The 23,218-nt window shown below is 41.3% G+C and overlaps 1 protein-coding gene across 3 annotated transcripts in view; it reads left to right on the forward strand.

Moving 5' to 3' along the window:
• Positions 1 to 1,457: 1,457 nt before the first annotated feature.
• fbn1 (fibrillin 1) overlaps positions 1,458 to 23,218 on the forward strand; it is a 77,196-nt gene continuing 55,435 nt past the window's right edge. Inside the window, exons 1-12 of one of the 3 annotated variants that reach the window (XM_023265944.3) lie at positions 1,458 to 1,511; positions 1,679 to 1,766; positions 1,971 to 2,269; positions 5,760 to 5,842; positions 7,484 to 7,582; positions 8,448 to 8,543; positions 9,979 to 10,074; positions 16,641 to 16,838; positions 17,805 to 17,930; positions 20,003 to 20,128; positions 21,253 to 21,405; positions 21,497 to 21,802. In XM_023265944.3, the coding sequence (XP_023121712.2) occupies positions 2,079 to 2,269; positions 5,760 to 5,842; positions 7,484 to 7,582; positions 8,448 to 8,543; positions 9,979 to 10,074; positions 16,641 to 16,838; positions 17,805 to 17,930; positions 20,003 to 20,128; positions 21,253 to 21,405; positions 21,497 to 21,802 (1,474 nt within the window). In that variant the 5' untranslated portion in view covers positions 1,458 to 1,511; positions 1,679 to 1,766; positions 1,971 to 2,078. Of the gene's footprint in view, positions 1,767 to 1,970; positions 2,270 to 5,759; positions 5,843 to 7,483; positions 7,583 to 8,447; positions 8,544 to 9,978; positions 10,075 to 16,640; positions 16,839 to 17,804; positions 17,931 to 20,002; positions 20,129 to 21,252; positions 21,406 to 21,496; positions 21,803 to 23,218 lie in introns of all 3 variants that reach the window. The other 2 variants (XM_055011270.1, XM_055011265.1) reach the window with 2 other exon arrangements.

The following is a 23,218-nucleotide window of genomic DNA, read 5'->3' on the forward strand; positions in this document are numbered from 1 at the left end:
CCATTCATGGCAGCTCAAGCACACCAGATCACCTATAACTGTGCTCAGACACTGTAAAACTACTGTTACACATCTAAATGTGTCCTATTGACTTTCAGCTGTACTTGTTTGACCTGGAAACCGATTCTGAAAAATGACACAGAAAGTCCCACCCTGCAAACTGACACGATTGGTTCTTTGGGTTTGTTACATGTGAAACCCTGCATGTCTACATCTGTTTTTCAGACTGTCATCCCTACAGAGCAGTTGCAAGGTGGGAATGCTCAGCCATGGTGGTGACTGCTTATTTTGCACATTATATTTTCCAGCATATAAAAAAACACCAAAAGGGCATGCCAAGGTAAAACTTAATTTCCAGTGGAGGGTGTTTTGTAAATTGTGTAAGTTGTAATAATGATTTATAGACCAAGAACTGCACTTCAACCAACTTAGAGAAGACATGGTTTGAGAGATGAGTGAAGAAAGTCATTTATGTTGAACTGAAACACCCATCTATTAACACTAGAGGGAGTCTATGATGCCTCTTATCAGGTACTTATAATGCAATCTTTAGATCTTTTCCCAGAGGTTTTCACATCTTGGCAGTTTTGCAAACCTTTGCACCTTTAGGCATGCAAGTCTTGTTTTGCTAATGATCCTTAGCCATGTTATTTGCAGGTGACAATCCATTTCTTATGCTCCACATCAGCTGTTTGAACTGAAGAAATCTTTGACAAGAGGTGACATGTCTTAAAGAAACAAAAATAGCTGAGCTGCCTTTCACTGAAGCTCTTAAGATCTCAGTTTTAATCAAATGTTCCACCTAAATTGCCACTTTTCAGAAAACTCTTGATAGATGTGTTTTAATGACTTCTGGTTGCTCCTGGTAGTCTTAATATTTCAGTGGTTTATATTTTTTAGAATTCGATGTTACAAGTTGTTGTCTTGGTTTGTCTTTTATAATATTTTATGTTTAGTTTTTGTTTTAGAAATAATTTTACAAGATTGTATACAGTTGTCTTATTTTTTTAAAAATGTGGTTGCCTGTCTTACAACATATGTTACTTTAAAATGTGGTATGTTAATGAATTTGATTTATTTAGTTTTAGAGGAAGAAACCTATGTTCTTTTTAACTGAACCACGCCTAAAGGATTTTTCTAAACTTTGTTACCGATAAGTAGTAAATCAAGATGAATTCCATGAGACATTAAACCTTTACAAAAATGTTCTGTTGTATTTTTTTAACTACACTTTACAACAGGTGCATGCATTTTTAAAGATGCAAAAACCCATAATAAATCAAACTTTGAAACAGATTCATGGGTGTCTCCTCCTTCCAAAGCTTTTCTAGGTTGATCAGAACGTTGTTGTACCAGTTAGAAGGTCCAGAGCTTTTAAGTGCATTTTTGAGCTCAAGCTTTTGTATCGCGAGAGCAGGGATCGAAAGGGAGAAGAGGAGAAAAAAAAGTTTTGGGGAAAGTTGAGCTGAGCAGGAGATGAGGGAAGAGCTCTGTTGTGCAGCAGAGACGCAGTGAGTTTTGCTCCATTCTCATCCTCTGGAATGCATCAACTTCTTCTCTGTGCACAATCAACACACAACTGGATGACCGAGACTCCAAGACTTACAATGCGCATCTATTTATAGCAGCTCAGCGGAAAAAAAAGGTTTTCTGTGACTTTTTCCCTTCTCCTCCGCAGTTTTTCTTCTTATTCAGCAGTACCTGCAAGTTCAGACTGAGGCAGTAGTCTTTCGGGTCCCGGGCGAATCTCCTCTCCGGGAGACAAGGTAAAGCTGCACATTATTACTACTTCCAGTCTTGCATGCCTTTTGAGACTGATTATTCAGAGTTAATAAGAGGAAGCAGCAAACATATCACAAGTGAGAGCTGCAGGCTTGTTTATATTTTGCGCGCGGCATTTCTTGCACTTTTTTCCTGTGCGTCTTTTCCAAGTGTTTCCTATTTTTCTGATTATTCTGACTGTGTTGCAGCTTTGACTCCAGGCTGCAGAGGTCGACCAGGGCTGGGAAACTAGTTGAGGAGTTTTTATTAGTATTATTATCATTATTCCACCGAGCACTGGAGCTGTGAGAGTGGATATGCCGGACAGTCAGCGTGGAGGACGGCTGCCGCAGCTGGCCGTGGCTCTGGTGGCCTTGCTGTCACTGTGCGCCGGGCTTGGAGACGCTGCAGAGGTGCTGGACGCAGCGGACAGCGAGGTGGTGACCAAGCAGACCGACACCAGAGCCAGCAGGGCCAAGAGGAGAGGAGGGACGGACGTGCTGAGAGGGTAAATGTGTCCTGGAAAAGCTCAATTTTTTTAGATTTAAATCCGTTTCTGTGTTATTTTTGCGCTTGGAGCAGGTGTTTTCTGGCATTTAATGTGCTGCTGCTGCTTCAGGAAACACTTAAGTTTTTTTTTTTCCTCATAATAAGGCCCATGAGTGACATTGTCTGTGATGGGAAGTTTTGGAGTAAAGTTTAGCAATTAAATGCTGGCAGGAATATCACATTCCTGCTGACTGCAATAATAAATTACATCCAAACAAAGAAGGCCATTGGTCATGTGTGGCTGTGGCAGAGAGAGAGAGAAAAAGAGAGAGAGACTAACAGCCTAATCCTCTCTCTAGCCAAAAACACCACACCCCAGTTGTGGATAAATCACATCTGCAGCTGTACACAGTGGGTCACTGCTGGAGAGGTTGTGTGTGAGTGTGTGTTTGTGTGTGTGAGTGTATAAGAGAAAGCAAGAGGAAGACAGAGGGAAAGCAATAAGGGAAAGAAAGAACGTCTGTGTCCAGTGATGACAGCAAACAGCTGATGAAGGTCACACAGTAGACAGCTCCATGAGCGTTCTCTCCGCAGGCATTTTTATATGGCATACTTTAAGTTAATCTATCAGAACATCTGGGTTCAGAGGCAGGAAGTGCATATGGGCTGCACACTGTGTCACGCTGGCTTACCACTGTTTCAAATGGCTTCATTATTCACCCTGTGGATCTGCTTTCTCTTGCAATGTAGACTTTTTCTGCTGACCTCCGGGTCAGCATATGCCGAGTAGGTGGTTGGTCGGTAGTTCACGTGTTGTTGCAGACCTGTAGGTGGCAGGATGGCTCAGGTGTTGAGCTATTTTGTCTACAGGTGCATCTGGTTTCTTAAAATACACAGGAAGCGATTTTCGCAGAGATGCTTGATGGTGGATTTTTGGCCAATATCTGACATACCGATATTTTGAACTCATTCCCGATGCATGCACCCATTTAATCTCAAAGAATATCCAGTCTCATCTGCAGTGGAGTTAACACATATTTGTGCCTGTGCAGACAAAATACAGATAACATACAATTATTTATCAAACACTACTTCATCTAGGGCTGCAACTAACAATTATTTCCATTGTTGATTCATTTTTTGGTTATTTTCTTAATATTTGGTCCAGAAAATACTAAAAATAGTGAAAAATGTCAATTACCGTTTCCCAAAACCCAAGATGAATATCTACAACTCAAAGATATTCAGCTTACTGTCACAGAGGAGGAAAGAAACCAGAAACATTTATATTTAAGAGCCTGCAATCATAAAACTTTGACTTATATCATTACTTAAATAATTACTGAAACTGATTTTTGCTTATTAGAACTGGCAGTGTTTATTTCAATAGTTATTAACTAATTGATTAATTGTAGCTTTTCATGTCACATTTTCACTCAAAACTATAAACTTTTAGCTCGATGGACATCATCTATCCCGTTTTATATTCATTTTGGGCCAATGCCAATATTTTAAGTCTTTATAGAAATTGCTCAGTCATAATCCAGGATCTGTGTGTTGGATTAACACACAAACCATCCCACATATTATGTTTTAACAGCCCCCACAAAAAAGCAAAAAAATGCCCATCAATTTTCAAAAAATATCTTGGGCACCACTTAAGTTCCCATTTGTCATTTACTATGAGGTTCTCTAACTATTTCTTGTTGTAACTGCATCACATACAGCAAAACCAGAGTTGTTGTCCCTTGTATTTGTGTTCTAAATAGATTTTAAAAAAACTATAAGAACTGTAGTTTTTTTTTTTACACAAAAATGTCCAAAAAGTCTTATTATTTAGCTCTACAATATCTAATGAACCCTTTATGTCTTGTGAACCCGTGTGGAACCGTGTTGGGAACTTCTGAGCTATGTCATGATGTCTGGTACTTGTATGTGGTGGTGGTGTGCAGATATCATTGTGCATTCCTTCTCTTCCCCATTGGGAAGTGTATTTCAGGTTGCATCAGACAGGAGCAAAATCCCTTCCCAACCTGGTTCCGTACTGGGTCAAACAAAGACTCTAAGCGTTCATTAGATACACATTTTTCTTGTAAAATATATTGGTATTTTACAATTGTACTGACTTAGAACTCAAAAAGTATGTGTGTAGACCTCTAGCAGGCTTCACCAGTAGTTGGCCAGATGTTAGTCTACAGTACAAACCTTTCCTATTGGTAATAATAACTGTACCTTCCAAGTTTTAGCAAAGATGTGACAGTGTTAATGTTTCTAAAAAGTGCAAGAAACATGAACAGCTTCAAAATCTCCCTCTGGGACATTAAAGTCCATCAATTGATCTGATAATCAAAAAAAACCCCACAAGGCCAGAGGTTAATCAAGCTTAATTGGAAGAAAAGACAAAGTTGAAAGTCGAGAGGTTCCCAACATGACTCCACACTGGGTCACAAGAAGACTCAGAGGGTTCATTTAGTACTTGTAAATACTACCATATAATATGACTTCACAAATTTGTCTAGTGAAATACAATGTGCTTTTCTTTGTTTTGCTTTTTTTTTTTTTTTTTTTTTACAGTTTTACCTACTCAGGACTAGCAATGCTGGAAAATCACTCTGGTTTTGTGTCACTTGGTATGGTCACAAGAAAAAAATGCTTGGTAACCTCTTGCTTAGTCAATGTATACTTTATGTTGTTGCACAAGATGTTTCTAGAAATGTGAAGGATGTTTTATGGCTTTTATTGGAGGGTTTCACCTGACAGGGAATTGAGAGGTTTTTGATCCTGTGCCTGACTGCATATGCCAAGTAGGACTTGATCGATATGGTTTATTCGACGCCTATCCAATACCAATTATTATTAATTCAGAAGAACAGTAACTGACATTTGGAACAGATTTGCAGGAGAAATGTGCATCTTGGTTTAAAAAATTTTAAAAAAACACAAAGCATTGTTGTAAATCTTTGTGTCTGTTTGTGTTGTCCTTCTGTTTCATTAAAGTAGAACTTTATGACATTTATCCTTCAGTGTTGATTGGCTCGTTATTAAGCATGACATGTAACTAATCACATATTGCTGTTGCTGGGACATTATTCGACACAACTGAACAGATAGGAAAAGGTGGCTGCATCAGAGCCAAATTTCTAAATATTTATTTACTTTATAGGGGCTCAATTGTTAACAAATAATTAACCTACTAACTGAAATATGCTGCATATTGGATGCAATCATTTTCCAGGCTGATAATTGAATCCGAGTGCCAATATTCCAGCTGATAAAGTGTTCTGTAGAGTGGATCAAGAAACAGCAGATTTGTTCCCACAACATGCAGACCAGTAATCAGCTGAGAGCAAATTAGTGTTGAAGGATAACAGGGTGCTGTTTGCTGTACAGAGTGTAAAGCCCTCTAAGAAAAATATTTGGTGTATATACAAATAAAAAAGACTTGATATGAGAGTGATGTGAACTATGTGACACTAATTATGACCTTTTCAATGCTGCGTCTTCCACAGACCAAATGTGTGCGGCTCGAGGAACAACGCCTACTGCTGTCCTGGCTGGAAGACTCTGACTGGAGGAAACCAGTGCATTGTCCGTGAGTATTCCCTTCTATTTTTCTACTCCCTCTCCTCATGCAGTAAATTATAAATGCAGGACAGGTGGAACACTGAGTCCCGCAGAGGGCTTTTTAATTGGAGCCAATAGCTCACAAATGTGAATGCATGAAATTTTGGTCCTTTCTGGGAAAAAAACAACAGGAATGTGACTTGAATAGAAGTTGATTTGAAGCACACGAACAACTAGTAAGTTAATGTGAAACTTAAAGGGCACATAAGAAAGAGACTGTAATGTGAAATAAGCAACATTACAGATTCAGTTCCTAATAGATTATTGTAATATCAAAAATTCTCAGTGCATACACTGCTTTTCAAAAGTTTCAGGTCACTTAGGCATGTCATTGTTGTTGAAAGAAAAGCAGTTTCTTCAATAAAGATATCATTAAAGGAATGACAAAGTGTAGACATAGTTAATGTGGTAAATGACTATTCTAGCTGGAAACAGCTGATTTTTAATGGAATATCTCCATAGAGGTACAGAGGAACATTTCCAGCAACCATCACTCCTGTGTTCTAATGCTACATTGTGTTAGCTAATGGTGTTGAAAGGCTCATTGATGATTAGAAAACCCTTGTGCAGTTATGTTAGCACATGGAGAAAAGGGGGAGTTTTCATGGAAAACATGAAATTAACCACAAACTTTTGTACGTATGCAAACAATAATGCAAACATTATGTATATGTAGATCTTCACTGATGCACAACTATTCTACACAGGTGTGCAGAAACAGTCATTTTACTTTAATACCTGATTTTTGACTCATTTATGGGATTTACTCAGGTACAACCAAGTATTGCCATTGACCTGTTTCAAGGTGTTCGACTAATGGTGGTGTTGAGCCAGTATCATGACCAAAAACAACGAAGAATTGGTCATTAATTTGGTCCATTTACTTCAGTATTCTGGCAGCAGTTTCTTTTTCAGGTTTATTTTCTCATTCTTTGTATGTACTCCCCATCTGTCTCTCTCTCTCTGTTTCTCCCTCAGTAGACAGGAAGGTCTGAGAAGCTGTAGAATTGTGTGATTGCAGTCTGGCTGGTCGGCTGGCCGGATGCCGGTCGCAGCTCTAATGACATTGTTTAGCAGTGGGGTTCGGGGAATAGGGGTCAGTGGCTGGACTCTACCTGATGGGAGCTGGGGGCAGTGGACCATGTCAACAACAGTCTGTGGGAAAGAGAACAACTGAGCAAAAAAAAACAAAAAAACAGACAGTGCCAACTGAAACACACACTGGTACACATTTATGGCAACAAAACTCGCGGAAGAAAATAGCTCGGCAGCGTTGCCAAGAAGGGCTTCTATAATTTAACCATGATGAAGGTTAAAAAGGAAGATTTGGCCCTCTGTTTTAGCTGTGGTCTGTTTGAGTTTTTTAAAAATATTCTAGATGAGAATTCAGTATGAGGCTTAGATCATGGCCTGACTTGCACCAATTGAAGTTCTAACCAGAAATTCAAAACCTGTGGTGGACAGGCTGACAAGCAGCAGATGCAAAACATGAACTTTTCTCGCATGCGAAACTAAGCCAAACCCTGGCACCACAACATGAGCGTGATATTATTATTTTCTCTTGCACCTGACTGTGTTTTTATGTTGACTGTCGTGTTCCTTTCTGCAGCGATTTGCCGGAGTTCATGTGGAGATGGTTTCTGCTCCAGACCAAACATGTGCACCTGCCCCAACGGCCAGATCGCCCCGTCCTGTGGATCCAAATCAGGTCAGCATGAGCCTCCTCTTTCCCAGCTCTGCTTTAAAGCTTGACATGTCTTTTATTATCACACGGAATGCATAGGTGGGGAGGTTAACTGGTTCTCCGCCAATACATAAATACATATCAATGCTGTGATTTATGCAAATAGCAGTGTATGTTGAAACTAACTGTCTTTTGGAAAGCACAGCCGAGACCACACCCGTGTCTTTGCATTTTTTTAATAAAGACGCTGTAATCTTAGGAAAAACATTTCACCATGCAAAAGCAATAATGACAAACAGTGAGAGATGATAGATGATAGAAAAACATGCAGTCTCCACATAGAATTTTCTCTATAGGGTAAAAAATGAAAGAGATTGTAATTGGATCAGATTTTTTTGAAATTTCGAAGACCGTGCCTGTTTATGTCTTTTTTTTCTCATGTTTTCTTCCCCTCATCATGAGTAATGAGCACTAACTAGCATGGTACCGAAAAATATGAGACACTAGGCCAAAGAACCTCCTGAAAACATCTCTTGAAACTGATCCAAGATTGTAGAAACTGATATATGTTGCAATCACGTTCTTGCAAAGAGCGGCCAATCTCTTGGGTTGTGTGTGTGTGTGCGTGCGTGTGTGCGTGCGTGCGTGTGTGTGTGTGTGTTTTGGAAGATGTCCACAGTCAACATCTCCTCCATGTCGCTCTCTTGCAGCTTGCAGCACTTCAACCCAGTGCGCTCATCTGTTTGCGCACCATAAATCTCTAGGAAATTATACCCGAGCATGACTTTTAAGAAGCATGGTTCCCGGTGAATTTTGTTTATGTTGTAAATATAATCTGCAGTATGTGTTCGAGTGCTCAGAATATGTCCATGTGTTGTTCTGCCCACAGTCCAGCACTGTAACATTCGCTGTATGAACGGAGGGACGTGTGCAGAGGACAACTGCTTGTGTCAGAAAGGCTACGTGGGAAATCACTGTGGCCAACGTGAGTAATCGTCTTGAAAATACTACCAAACACCACTGCGACTGACATTTTCTGCCCATTTTAACAAAATTTTAGATTCGTCTGTGACAAATATATGCTATATAATCTGTATTTCCTAAAATTTTTATGTCTAAGTTTGTGTTTAGTGCTAATTAGTAAAAGTTAATGGATTTAGATGGATGGATAGATGGATAGATATGTTATTCATCCCATTAGGGAAATTCAAGATATCCAGTAGCTCACACGTGTTATATTCAAGAAAAATAAGGAAACCCATGTGTGATTAATGTGCAAATCGTGCTGGTCGAAGAGATACAGTACCACACTTGCTGGTATGTACAGTAGAAGTCCAAAATTGTTGATGTGTACAATAAAAGTGCAAAACTTCTGGTATTTACAATAAAAAAGAATATTAAAAAGTCTAAGTACAGTGTGAAAGTAGAACTAATAATAAGCATATAGTAGAGGTGCACACTGAAGTAGTAAACAGTGGCGGCAATTTTTATAGCAGTAGCACAGAAATTTATACCTTGATAATTTTCTTCGTTGTAGCTGTAAAAGTCACTTTTTTGGTCCTTGCATCGTTTTGCTGATGCAGAAGTACAGCATGGGGAGTCATATTTCAGAATCTTTTTTTTGCAGCACTTGGCTGATTGAAAAGAAAAATCTGGATTGCTTGTTTAAGTTAGGCTTTTCTTATTGTTTATATTCATTACATTACTGTTCAAATATAACTACAACTCTTGTAACCGGCTTCACTATCGGGTGGCAGGATGTTAGTCATGACCGCCCCTGACCACCTACTGGCTCCACCCTTGAAGGTGATCAACTTTATTCCTTCTATACAGTATTTCAACATTTTTAAGCTGTTATAGTGACTGCCAACTCTTAAAAGTTTGTTGTATTGTTTGCCATCCTTGATACTGGTAATGATAAGTTTGTATTTTTAAATTTTTAGCAAAGATACTATGATGGTAACATTTCTAAAGAAGTGCAGCAGGATAAGAAACACAATCTGATGATCAGAAACCCAGAATGAGGTTAGCCACAGCTTTTAAAATTAGTAGTCAATCTCTTTCCAACATCTGTTACAGCATACAGCTCATTCAACTTTAACCTTGCATATTTACTGTGCAGTGTACTCTGGTGGACTGAGGGACCATTGCCAGTGTTTCCTTTTGGTTTTACCTAAAAATGAAATAGCTTGAAATTTTTTTTTTCTTTTCTGTGCCTGGTCTGACTGATGGATTACCAGCTTCTTGCCACATCTGACCTCATCATGTTCCCAAATCCCTGCAATTAGCACGGTGTTTTCATAACCAAAACAAACGATGGCGAAAAAACATAAAACCCCAAACCAGAAATTTGCGTCTTAGCAGCTCACAGCACCGTCATCGTGTTGTGTCATTGACTGTTTTTCTTTTTCCCCCTCCAGCGGTTTGTGAAAACGGCTGTCTGAATGGAGGAAGGTGTGTGGCTCCCAACAGATGCGTGTGCACCTACGGCTTCACCGGCGCTCAGTGCGAGAGAGGTAATGAGTGCCACACTGCAGCGCTCAGCATTTCTTCCCACTCATCTTACATCACAGTGTCTCCGTGCTCCACATTCACTACTGCTGAAGTGGTTCCCAAAGCCGCACGTGCTGCTTCTGCGAAAACGTGACTTGATGCTGAATGGCGGTTGTTTTTTGTGACTGAAGATAATTCCTGCTTAGTCATGCCGCCGGCTCCAGGAATGTGGTTTGTTGTGGAACATTTGCATGTCAAGCCTGAGCTCAGAAATGACCATTATTTTCCACATCTGCTCTGAAACGACGCTCTGGGGAATGTAATGTCTTTCTAAATGTGCACTGTTTGTTAACTGAAGACCTCCCAACCTCTTGTGGTTGCTCTTTGGCACATGTGAGCAAAGGCTCCAAAGTATACAAGCACACGCAAACCGAGGGGGCAGCCTGAGCGGCGTTTGGGCCAAATATACATCGCTGTGTTCGAGGGTGTTTCAAACTGCCAGTCTGCGACAGCGGTGACCTTTGGGGGTCAAAGTTGTGACCTTGTAAAACTAATATTTGGATTGGCAGCAGAGCTCTTAATTAGCAACGTCCCTTTTAACAAGGCCAAGCTTCAGAGGCCTGTCAATCGGGTCTGGCTGAGGATGTGTCCTTTTGGTTTACTTTACTGTGTTCCCAAAGCCCTGCAACTAATCAGAGCTTTCTGGTTGGTTGGTGGTTTAGCATCAGGACTTATCTGCTGACGCGCACTTCTACATGGGGTGACTTTGGTTTCCTCTATTTCCTATTGATGTTTGGCCAGAAAAAGTCAAGTTAAGAATTTTTTCAGCACACGTTATCTTTTAGACATTCACACTTTTCATGTTTCACAAAAAACCTTCTCAGTGTCCAGTACACTGATCTCTGACAACGAAGTCAGAGTATTTGCTGTTAAAACTTTGATTTGCCACGCAGGATGACGAGAGTGCAAACAGGCCACTCGGTGTCAGCTGCTTCATGAATGGAAGTTTTTCTTCTGCTCTAATGATATGTGTCTTTGTATGAGTGAAACAGGCATATTTTTGTTTTGTGCCTGGGAACAGCTGCTTGGAGACCAGCTTCCATCTCCAGCCTTTTGTCTTAACACAGGATATTGTGCTGAAGTGTTCGTTTGTGTTGTTGTTTACTCATGTTTCCATGAAATCTATGTTGATATGCCTGTGCTGGCTGGTGCAGGATGTTATTTTACATTGCTGATCAGACAGGTTAAGTTTCTAACTTCAATCATCTCATCTCAGTGCAATGCTCTGCTCTGCTCTGCTGGGAAACCTTGGGTCCTGGTATTCACATGGATGCTACTTTGACACATTTTGCCCAGTTAAACATTGTAGTAGTGAGGCAGTGGCAATTCCCAATGCCAGCCATGTAATTTGCGCTGCTATGCTATAAAACTGCTCAGGAATTTCTCAAGGAACCCGACCAAGAGCCCAGCAAACCCAATCCACAACCCACAGGACCCAAAGGATTTGCTGTCAAAGTCCTGGTGCCAAACATAAAACGACCCCTCCAGAGGTCCTGAGTTTTGGCAGCACTAGGGAGGCCTACACAGTGTTGGGCAGGTGGTTTTAATGTTGTGGCTGATGGGTGTATAGTACAATATTAGTTGACTGACAGATAGTTAGTCAACAACAGTTTTCAACCATTTATTCAGCTAAAAATATCAACTAATTTCTGGTTCCAGTTGCTCAGTTGGTGTTGATGATGTGCACCTTGTTCTGTTTTGTGTTATTTTTAATTGAATATCTTCAGATTTGGACAGTTGCTTGGTCAAATTAAACGATTTGAGGATGTCACGTTAGGGATTTTGGTGAATAAACAACTTGGCAACACCAGCTGGCAAAATGGAACAATCTTGTTTATTTCACCAAATGAAAAGGAAGGAAATATTTTGCAGTTAGTCAACTAGTTGGTTATTATTTCTATCTTCTGGCAGGTGAATTGGCAACAGCAAGTTTTTCCTCCATGTCAGGCTCTGAGGACTTTCTTAATATTAAATACTTGCTACATTTGATTGACTTTTAGCAATCAATTTAGAATCCTGCTAGTAGTGTATCCATTTTATAGCCCTTCTCTTAGCATGTGGTCACATCTACAGAGGCAGAGAATGTAGGCTGATGGATACAGTGGCGTTTTGGGTTAAGTTACTTTCACTGGAATTTCCTTGGCTGGGATCCATCACCTCCCAAGGGAAAGTCATTGTGCCCTCACATAAATACAAGCACATGCATTAAGCCCATGTGTACACACACCCCACACGGTTTGTAATGCAATTTACAGAACCATGCCCCATTATGGCTTGATCTTATCACATTAGCAGAAGCACGAGGTCTCCACAAACACGAGGGACTGTGAGGTTTTCTTGGATGTGGCAATATCTCGGTGCTATCAGGGTTCAACAGCACAAACTACCAGGTAACATTGAGCTGCCAAAGTGACTGGTGATCTGCTGACCAGCAGTCCCACCACCAGGCACAGCTGACTGCAGGGGAAATGTCACCCGGTACATCAACGTGTTCTTTGTTGGTTACAAATGCAATTTGGGCTGGAATGTGGAATCGGTGAGATCCAGCCGCACTGCTGCTGATTGCATGCAGGGCTCATTTTTGCTCCTGCTTGCGGAGTCATTTAGCTACGGAGCAATAAAGTCGAGCCTTGGCTATGACGCCATTGAGTTCACTTGGGATGGTGGTGAAACACTGGCCTGAAACGTGGCAACACGTGAGTTACACAGTCAATAAGTCAGCATCTAGAGCACAACAGGGAAGTCGGTGAGCAAGCTGAGGGGCTGAGGGGGAAGTCGGCTGATAGGGAAGACCCCATATATATATATATATATATATATATATATATATATATATATATATAAAAAAAAAAATATATATATATATACAACCCTGTAGCAGATGCAAGGAAACACACACACACTAAACATATGCATACATGTTTCCAAATTACGCATATGTTAAAGGAATGCAAGGTATATGCAGGGAGCACCATCTGCAAGGGTAGATATGGAATAACTGGACTGATTTGTGTGTGTGCGTAGATGCATATTGGAGTTAATCCAGAAAACTCTTTTGACCCACTTCCCGCTGTCCTTCCCTCCCGTTCACCCCGAGGCTGTATGTTGTGCACCGATCACAGAGCAAGCAAGAATTTCCATTGTGTTCAAAAAGCACCTTATCGCAAAAATTTATGATAACAAGAGTTAACACTTTACTCCCATATTATTTACTGAAGCAGCTACTCTCATATCTTTCCAAAAGTGGAGCAGCAAAGCAAAAACAAGAGCAACATTTTTTTGCAAATTTTTGTGTGTGTGTTTTGAGATCATCGCTGGCTGCGGATGAGGGGTTGGGACATCGCCTGATATTGTGAGTGTGCGCTGGAGTGTGTTTGTGTGTGAACACGTGCGATTACTCCCAGATGTACAGGACATGGGTGGATCCCCACAGCTGTATGCAGTTCACAGAGAGACAGCGAGATGACGGATGAAATGACACCATTTTCACCCTACAGCTGTCTGACTCTCACTGTTTACCTCAGCTGACTGTTTAAATGCGCCGCTTGTGTTTGCCTTATTTCAGATCTTTTGCGTTTCAATGCTGAGCTTAAGAGCTGTAATAAGCAGGTGCTTTGTCAGATGATGCATGTGGGGCACCCTGACAGTAATAAGACATAAACCCGATGAAAAGAGATACTTACAGAGTTATTTACACCGTCTGCTGCTCTCAGCTTATACGGGCGCCACATGAAAACTTTCCGTAGCTCCTGTAATTACTTTTCCGATATACAGTGTGTTGCTTTGTTGTTGTAGGTAAGGCATATAATGTTGGAGTAGATAGAGGAGATAGCTGGGTTTTGTTAGATAGAACTGCTCAAGTATAAACAAAAATATAACATCTGTAAAATATCCTGTTGAATCCAAAAGCATTCAGAAAATGTGAGTAAAAAGGTGCAAGGCTCAGCAGAGAGTGCCCCACTGGCAGCAGCTGTCTTGCGATTTGAATCTTGTCAGCGTCTTTAATGTAAAATCACATGCAAAACTACAACCACTCCTGTTACAGATTTAAAAGCCTATAGTTCATGCTTTTTCTCCCCTCTCGCCTTGATTGTTGCAATTCTCTCTGCAGGAATCGACTTTATCTCCCCTGCAGCTGGTTCAAAATGCAGCAATCTGGTGCCAAGAGCAGAGACCATATCTCCCCTGTCCTGGCCTCTCTTTACTGGTTGCCACTGAAGTGCACAATTGGTTTTAAGGTTCTTTTATTAGCTTTTAAAGCAGTGGCACCATGTTAGATCTCTGAAGTGCTTGTCTCCTGTTAGACCTCCAGACTTATCCGATCAAATGACCAATTGTGAATTCCTTGAAATCTGTTCAAAATTTGCCACCAGCTGCAAGATCTTCCACATCCATTGATCTCTTTAAAGATGGATGATTTTTCTTCTTTCTGACTTTCCACACTCCTGTTGTGTTTGTGTCTTTATCCAGATATTCTGTGCATTTGTCCTTTTATTCATTATTTCTTGTGCGTTTTTGCATGATCATCCCATTTAATCTCCCTGCAAAGTACTGTGGCCAGCGTTTCTTATTTTTTACATTTTCCTGTAAATAAATCCACTCAACACTGTCCTATCTGTCAGATAAATGTGAAACCCGGTTAGTTTGTAGTCAAAGCCTGGAAACAGGAGGCGGCGTTTTTCCTGGCTCCGTCTGAAGGTAGCAAAATTCTCCCTACCTGCACCTCTAAAAGCTCACTAATTAACAGTAGTGAAACCAAGTGTTAAGACAACCGGTTGCTGTTTTACTGGGTGGTATGTGCAGGAATATTGAGGACAGACGGAGATTTAGACAGCGGCAGACTGTCTGTTATTTGTCTTTATGCTGCTGCTGCTCTCTAACTGACAGCTGGAGTTGGCTTCATTTATCTCAGAGTCACAAGAGCAGCATCGATTCTGCTCGTCTAACTCTGGGTCAGTGGGTGAAGAAGAGTGTTTGTTGAGCTATTTCTTTACTAGTAGTGCTACAGGAAGTTGTGGTTTTTATGCTATAGTGTGATATGAGCTGAATTTATCATATGAATTCTAAGTAGTGACTTAAAGGGTACAATTCGGCCAAAGTACCTCAACTCTGTACTTGAATATAGTTACTTTTCCGCCTCTTGCTGGACAGAGAACGAGACAAAGAATCAAAAGCATTTGGTCTCCAGTAGAGGCTGAGCAGGAGGGAGTGAGCAGCAGAAAGAGAGATGACCCAGTTCTGTTTCACACAGTGCTGGTGCCAGAGGCAGAGAGAGCGTGGAGGCTGTGGTGCACGTGACGGGTCTGGGCTGGGCCCCGGTCCACACGGGAAACGCACAATGTCTCGTTTGTTTTAAACGACTGCGCTGTTGGAACTGGTCTCCCTCTTTCCTCTCGCTGTCTGTTGTCTGCTGTGAAATGTGGAAATGATTTTTGCCTTTGGATCGAGTCCAGATTCTTTTGGGAGTGATGCGTTTTTCTCTCTCTCGCTTGCCTTTTCTCTCCCTGTCCCTGTCTCTTGTGTTTCACCACCTTCCAATCCCCTTCACCTGATAAGATTCGCCGATCTTGTGGAGGCCGTGGGGAGTTTGCAACTAAGGAGTGGCATTTGGAGAGAGAATGCAGTGAGGGAACGAGCTTTAAACTAGTTTCAAGTGAGAGCAGAGACGAAGAATGTGGATGGAGGGACTTTCTTCACACTTTCATAGTTATTATAGGCTATTTAATTTAAATTCTGAGCTGCTGTAGCAAATGTGGAAATCACCTACTGTATTCCAAAGACACTCCCTTTCTGTTAGCCTCTGCTGGCCTGTGGGAATAATGACCTATTCTTTACATTGTCTGCAATCTTACTACATGTTTAATGTACCATTTTCTCCTCAAGACACAATAAAGGTAACTAAACAACCAGTGATCATTTAATGTGTCCACCAGACAGATTTTTCATTGTCTGGGTGTCCTTGCTGGTGTCCATTACAGCCGCCCACACAACTTTAAAAGGTTTTCCAGACCTCTTCCCTATCTCTGTTTTTTTCTACCACGCACACGCACACGCACACGCACACACACGCACGCACGCACGCACGCACGCACGCACGCACGCACGCATGCACGCACGCACACACACACACACACTCACGCTAAGTAGGACACACCTGAGAGCCAGAGCAATTAAAATGCCAGGAACAGACAATGCATTCTTTATGGAGTGTGTTACTGTCTGCTCTGCAGCACTTTCATCACATGTAATGTAAGTGTGTTGTAGATGTCATGCAAAATTACATTCAGTCTGAGTGTTTCTGTTTGCGTGTGCTAGACAGTCACTTAACCACTCAATTAAGTCCATTTACTGAGTTTCAGCTTCGGGTCTAAATGCCTTAATCACAGTTTTGGTCCAAAATGTTTCACATAATTCACAGCATTAACATTTTGGACTGGCTACCACGTCTTACCACCTGATTTTTTTTGGCATTGTGACTCTTCTGGAAATACAAAGACACCAAATTTATCTTCTGGTTTTGCCTCTGCAGACTACCGCACCGGGCCGTGCTTCGCCTCGGTCAATAACCAGATGTGTCAGGGCCAGCTCACGGGGATTGTGTGCACAAAGACTTTGTGCTGCGCTACAGTGGGACGAGCGTGGGGTCACCCCTGTGAGATGTGCCCGGCCCAGCCTCATCCCTGCCGGAGAGGGTTCATACCGAACCACCGCACCGGGGCGTGCCAAGGTAAAGTCTGTTCCTCAGTGTCTCTGTCTGTCTTTCTGTTTTTGTATCTTTCTTCCTCTCCGTCGCTCTCCCTCCCCTCATTTTCTTTGCCGCTTCTATCCTTTCTGCCCATTTTAACTCCTTCTCCCTCCTCGTCTGCCTTCACCCCTCTCCTTCTGTCATCCCCTCATCTCTACCCACCATCCCCTCTGCAGAGGATTAGTTCTAATTGGGTTAAACTGGGGTGGGTGGCAGTGCCTCCCACATGTGTATGGAATGCCCGCAGACACCCGCTGTGGCGCGACTGTCAGAGTCAGTAACACGGGTCATTGGCGGTGCCACGTGGGAGAGCTCATTTCTGGTAACCCGGCCCCGAGTCTGCCTGCTCCAGACCCAACAACATCAGAACCTCTGCAGGGGAGGCGGACCTGAGCCAGGGCCCAGAGGAACATGGAGTTCTCTGGGACTGCATCAGGTCACAGCCTCCTGCTGGTTTTCAGCCTCAGACCTACGTTTTAGTCTGTCAGAGTCATTAAATGAATTTAATTTAGTCATCAGCATAAAGTAGCAGATTTCAAACTCGGACAAATCCGGTGCTCTGGGTGAACTCGCTGATGACGTCATAGCGTCCCTCCTCTGGAAGCATATGTTCACATACATCAGTCACTGCATGTGATCTCAGCTCTGACCTTCTGTATCGCTGTCAGTTTTGTATTTCCCTCCTTCTTTCGCTCTCTTTCTTGGTCTACTTGGCTTAAGTTTCTGTCCCTCCAGCAGGAGACATTCCTTTCCCTCTTCCTCTTTTCGCTTGTCACTCTGTTGATCACATGAAAATCAGACCCAGTTTTGATCCGTGCACATCCAAGTGTACTGAGTTTATTTTACCGTCTGTGCGTCATTTCTCTCCTTTTGTACGTCAAAGGAATCCCATATCTGTGCTCATGCATGCATTAGGTTGTGTATTAATTGTCTGCTCTGTATGTACAGATGTGGACGAATGCCAGGCCATCCCTGGCATCTGCCAAGGAGGAAACTGCATCAACACAGTGGGATCCTTTGAATGTAAATGCCCCGCTGGGCACAAGTTCAACGAGGTCTCACAGAAATGTGAAGGTAAGGATCAAGCTTTCAGTGTGAGCTTGAATGACAGAGTAGACTAAAAAAATATTTTAAAAGTTAAGAGGGTTAAAAGCCACATCCGTCTAGATGTGGTTAGCTTTACCTCAGTTGTGGCATTCTGATTATTACTTTGTGGAGAAAGACCACACATAAGACACTTTTTGCCTTTCCCTTGAAACAAGTTTAATTAAACCAAAGCAGCACTCAGATTCTCTCAGTAATCCTGTGTAACACTTAATTGTGAGGCTTGAAGAAAGACTGGTGTTAAATTAAGTTTTTCCCTCTGTTCGTGTGCTAAAGTGAGACTATGGAACTTTTGACAGAAGAAAAAACTCGCTTGGACAGAAGACAAGAGCTCATAGTTTAATTGAATCCATTTAAGGGGTTTTGCTGCTACAACCTTACTTGGGCTGGTATGACAAGCTGTAAATCTGATGCAAATATTTCCCTATAACACACATCAGTGACTCACCTTTCTGACTTGACTTCTCTCCACAGCTACATTTCTTTCGCTCTGTAGCTAAATGAAAAATAGTAGTTCAGCATTTAGTAATACTGTCATTTGTAGCCAACATGGCTGCTGTTCAGTACAGTCCAGATAGTCTTGTTCTAAAACAGCTTGTCAGCCAAATGTGTCAGGAAAGTTTATGCTGATGTGCAGTTTTGAATAGGTAATTTTCTCTCAGCTGGGGATCCTAATTATAAACTTCTGACTGACTTTCAGAATTCAGAATAGGTCAAATGTTTTTTTCTAACTTCTCTCTTAATCGTCTGAACCCTAAGTAGTTTCTGGACATATTTTACTCACTGTGGGCTCATTTTTTACTGCAAAATAAAGTCCTGCACCTCTGTGGAAACAGAACAAGCATGATTGGAAGTAGAGAGAACCCAATAGTGTCTGTCATGCAGCATAAAAAGTTATGCTGCCATAAATCACAAAAAAATAAAGTCAAATTTCTTTGATTATTAATTTAAAAAATAAAATAACTGGAATCAACATGCACAACATTTTTCAAAGTATCCACAGGTGTTAATAGTGCTGGAATAAATACTCAAATAGATGTTTTACTCCTTACATCTTTTTCCTCCTGTCTGCTCTGTGTAAACACTGCCTGCAGTTCATTTGAATTTTCCCTGAATTTTTTTAATGTGAATATTTGTTTCAACAGAGTCCCTAACGGTTTCTCAGTGGTGCCGTGGAGTGCCGAATTTTTTCTTTTCTTTTCTTTTCTTTTTTTTTTTTTTTTTTTAACAATATCTGTTTAGTTCAGATGTTTTTGTAGAATGAAGTGCTTTTGAAGAAATACCACAATTTCAAGCTCTGATTTGGTTAACCTTCCCGACAGAGCCACATGCCACATGTGATTAGTTCAAGGCCAGTCAGAAAGTTGAAAATCCAAAATTTCTTTCAGTTTTTACAGTTTCTGTCTCTGATAAATGGTGTAATTTTGGCAATATTTTAAAAGAAAACATTCCTTTCAAAGCCACAGGTGGGTTTGGGGGTTCAGGGGGTTAAATGTGGCCACTGAAGGACTCACAATATGTTTAATGTTTGCGGCTAAACATTTTTTAATAAATGCCTTTTCCCTGCATCACTTCTATCCCCCACAAATAAAGGCCCACAGTTAGCCTGTGAATAATATTGGCTTATTAAGACATGAATATGACAATTTCCAGACCAAGTTTAACTCTGGTGAAAAAGACTGAGCAAAGTTTTCTGGCACTCATTTGCAAAGTAAAATATGTGCTATTTTATGCCCAGAAATAATTGCAGGAAAACTTCTGGACTGTGTAAAGGACATTTCAAATGGGTATAAGTTACAGCGCATTTCTTAACAAACTTTGTGTCTGATGATGTGCACTTGGTGGTTAACAGTGCTAACAGAAGAGCAGCTATGGAGGCCCCTGGATTTAATATCCTGTGAAAATGCCTTATTTCCATTGTCACTGCCAACATGTGCTCAAGTCCTGAAGACATTCACATTTCAAGTTAGTTTCCAGTTTATTCACTTTCATTGACAGTTACGATTACTATGCATTCCTCTCTTCACCTCTCTGCTCTTTAGATCTGGACGAGTGCTCAAACATTCCAGGTCTCTGCGGTGTGGGTGAATGCTCTAATACTGTTGGCAGCTACTTCTGCAAGTGTATTCAGGGATATTACACCTCTGTGGACGGGTCCAGGTGTATAGGTGAGTCCCCTGCGTTGTTTGCTTTGGTTTGCTGCTGCTGGGATAAATAAAAATGTGAGATGGAGCAGTTGAGCTAAAAAAGGTGCCACTTCATTCTCTTTCCTTTTTCCACCCCATTTTGATTCCTCTGCCTTTATGCCTGGCACTGAGAGCAGAAAGAACTGAAATCCGTTCAGTGTTCCAGCTGGTAGAATTTAGGTCAGTAGTTGCTTGTTTCTAGTTCCACAACAATGAGCTATATTCTCTTCAAACTGAGGAGGAGCACGTGATGAGAGAAGTCCAGTGAAGTCCTCTCAGGTGGCTTTGCTTTTTGACATCACGGTTGGAAAAAAGAATGAAATGTACGTGCGTCTGTCCACGAGTCTGCCTGAACAGCGAATGCATGGATGTCATAGAATAGTCCACATCCTGGGAGGTTGATAACAGTGCGCGCATTCACACGCCCACGTGATCACCAGAAAAGCCCGTAAAGCTCCCTAGTCCAGCTGAAACAGACGAGGAAAGAATTTGGGTCACGATAGTCCATTAGATGTACATGCACATATACTCACAAGTGCATGCATACACACACAAACATATGCAAACACATGCTCGCATTACCCCCCAGGAGAGCATGTTTGTGAGGAAGGAATGTCTGAGTGTTTCGTTCCAGAAAACTGTTGCTCCAAACATTTGGATCTGTTTCCCATGCAGTAACACGACTAGCCTCGCTCCTTTTTGGGCCCAACTGTTTTACCTCCAACCGACTCTTTGCATGCCTGACATCCTGTCGAACTTAACCAAGCAATCAGCGGTGTAGCCTGTCAGTTTCTCCACATGAATGCCCTGGATGGGCTGGGTGTGAAACAAGACATGATATATTTATGTTAATAGGCAACCTGAGTGTGAGTCATGCTGGTGCACGGTGCCAGAAACTGCAGGACCAAGGAAAGGTTCTCATAAATAGGAAATGATGACTATTAGAAGTGGCTTCCATCTTCCAAATGATGGAAAATCTGAAGCAACAACAGCGATTTTTTGATTGTACTCGTGCCAGTTTTCTTGCTTTTCATGCGGACACCACATGTCATATTCCATATAGCCCGGTTAGTTTCACTGATGTCATGCTGTGCTGTTTCCCACAGATGCTCGCGGTGGGTACTGCTATGCTAGCCTGCTGAACGGGCGCTGCGCCAACCAAAACTCGCAGCTGTTGACCAAAATGCAGTGCTGCTGTGATAGCGGGCGCTGCTGGTCCGACGGTTCCACCCCTGAAATGTGCCCCATCCGCGGAACAGGTGGAACTGACATCACATGGCTTCAAATTTTCATCTTTGTGTCTCCGTCCTGAGCTAACCTCCCACTGTTTTTCACATGTGCTCATTTCAGAGGAGTACCAGAAACTGTGCATCCAGATACCTGATGGGAACGGTGGAGGGCCGATACCTGGTCGTGTCCCAGGCGGTCCTGACATCCCTGGCATCTACCCACTTCCATATCCTGGTCAAACTCCTGGCCAGGTTCCTGGAGTGATTCCTGGTCAAATTCCCATCCCGATTCCAGGACAAGTCCCAGGACAAATCCCAGGACAAATCCCAGGACAAATCCCAGGACAAGTTCCAGGACAAATTCCAGGACAGATCCCAGGACAAATCCCAGGACAATTTCCGGGCCTACCTATACAGCCTCCACCTGGTACGAAACTACTCTCTGCTTGTGTTTTTGCATTAGACATAACTCACATTTTCTGGTCTAACTCTGTAGATTTGCAGAGTTCAACCCCACACTGATCTTGTGCTGTCATTAAAATACCAACAAGAACAATCTGCACCTTTGAACCTTTGAACCAGCGACCTACGTGTTAAAGTTTGGACACTGATTTAAGCCCTAAAACTCATCTCTGCGTATCAAAGTTACAATGAAGAAGCTCTCTTCAGGGGTTAAAATGGGTCAGACATATAGCCCTCTCCTCAAAAAGTACAAAATGACTCTAGGCTACATAAAATAAGGTTGTAATATTGGTGTAATTCGGCCATGCTGGTTTTAAAAAAAACCCAAGCCTTCAAGTCGACAGGTTATATATGAAACCCTTCCTGTCTGAACTCTGTTTCTGAGATGAGCATCAGTATCCTCCAGTTTCAGGTTCCCAATGCTCAGCTCATGGTGGTAGCTGCTTATTTTGTTCATGCATATTAAATATGGGCATGTTAACAAGGTAAAAGTTATTTTTCATAGGAGGGGGTCTTTTTTGACAGCTGCTGCAAAGATATTCAGAGATTATATGCAGAATGTCGGATTTATTTAAAGAACTTTTACAGGATGAGTAATGTCAAGAGCCTCGTGCAAAATTTTATCTCCAGTGAAATGTCCACGGAAAGGGTTTTTAACCCTCCTGTTGTCTTCATTTATGGGCACCAAAAAAATATTGTTTCTTTGTCTGAAAAAAAATCCAAAAATTCAGCAGAAAATTTGCAAAACCTTCAGGAACAAAATTCCAATAATTCCTTTAAAGTTTTATTTAAAAAAAAATAAATAAAAAATCCCCCAAGAAAATTCTTGTAAATATTTTCAAAACAATGAGTAAAAATTTTCCAAAAAAATCCTAAAAATATCTGAAATGGTTACATATATGTCAATAAAACTTCTGATATTTTCTTTAATAACATTTGCATAAAATCAACCAAAATCCAGCGAATTTCACTGGATTTTGATTGATTTTTTTTTTATGTTATTAAAGAAACATTTTTTTTTTACATTTCTTTTTTTCCACCAAAAAATGTTCAGACATTTCCTGAAAATGTGGACATCAGAAGTTTCACTGTGAAAATATATTTTTTTCCACATTTTCAAACTTTAAAATGGTTCAATTTGACCCACAGGACGACACGAGGGTTAAATGAAACTTCACAGAGTTCAGGCTTCTAAGAAAGAAGAAGTTCTCAAAGCAGAAATAAAGCGATTTCTTACCTTCTTGAGAATGGCAGTTGCTAATGCTAAATGGTACAGTGCAAATGTTTGCTTATGAATGCCATTTTTCTTTTGCAGGCAGGTGAGATGTTAGTTTTCTGATACTACTACTTATAGTACCTCTATCTGTTGAGCAAATTTCTC

The sequence above is a fragment of the Amphiprion ocellaris genome, chromosome 1 (genome assembly GCF_022539595.1).
Source record: "Amphiprion ocellaris isolate individual 3 ecotype Okinawa chromosome 1, ASM2253959v1, whole genome shotgun sequence".
Taxonomy (NCBI): Eukaryota; Metazoa; Chordata; class Actinopteri; family Pomacentridae; genus Amphiprion; species Amphiprion ocellaris.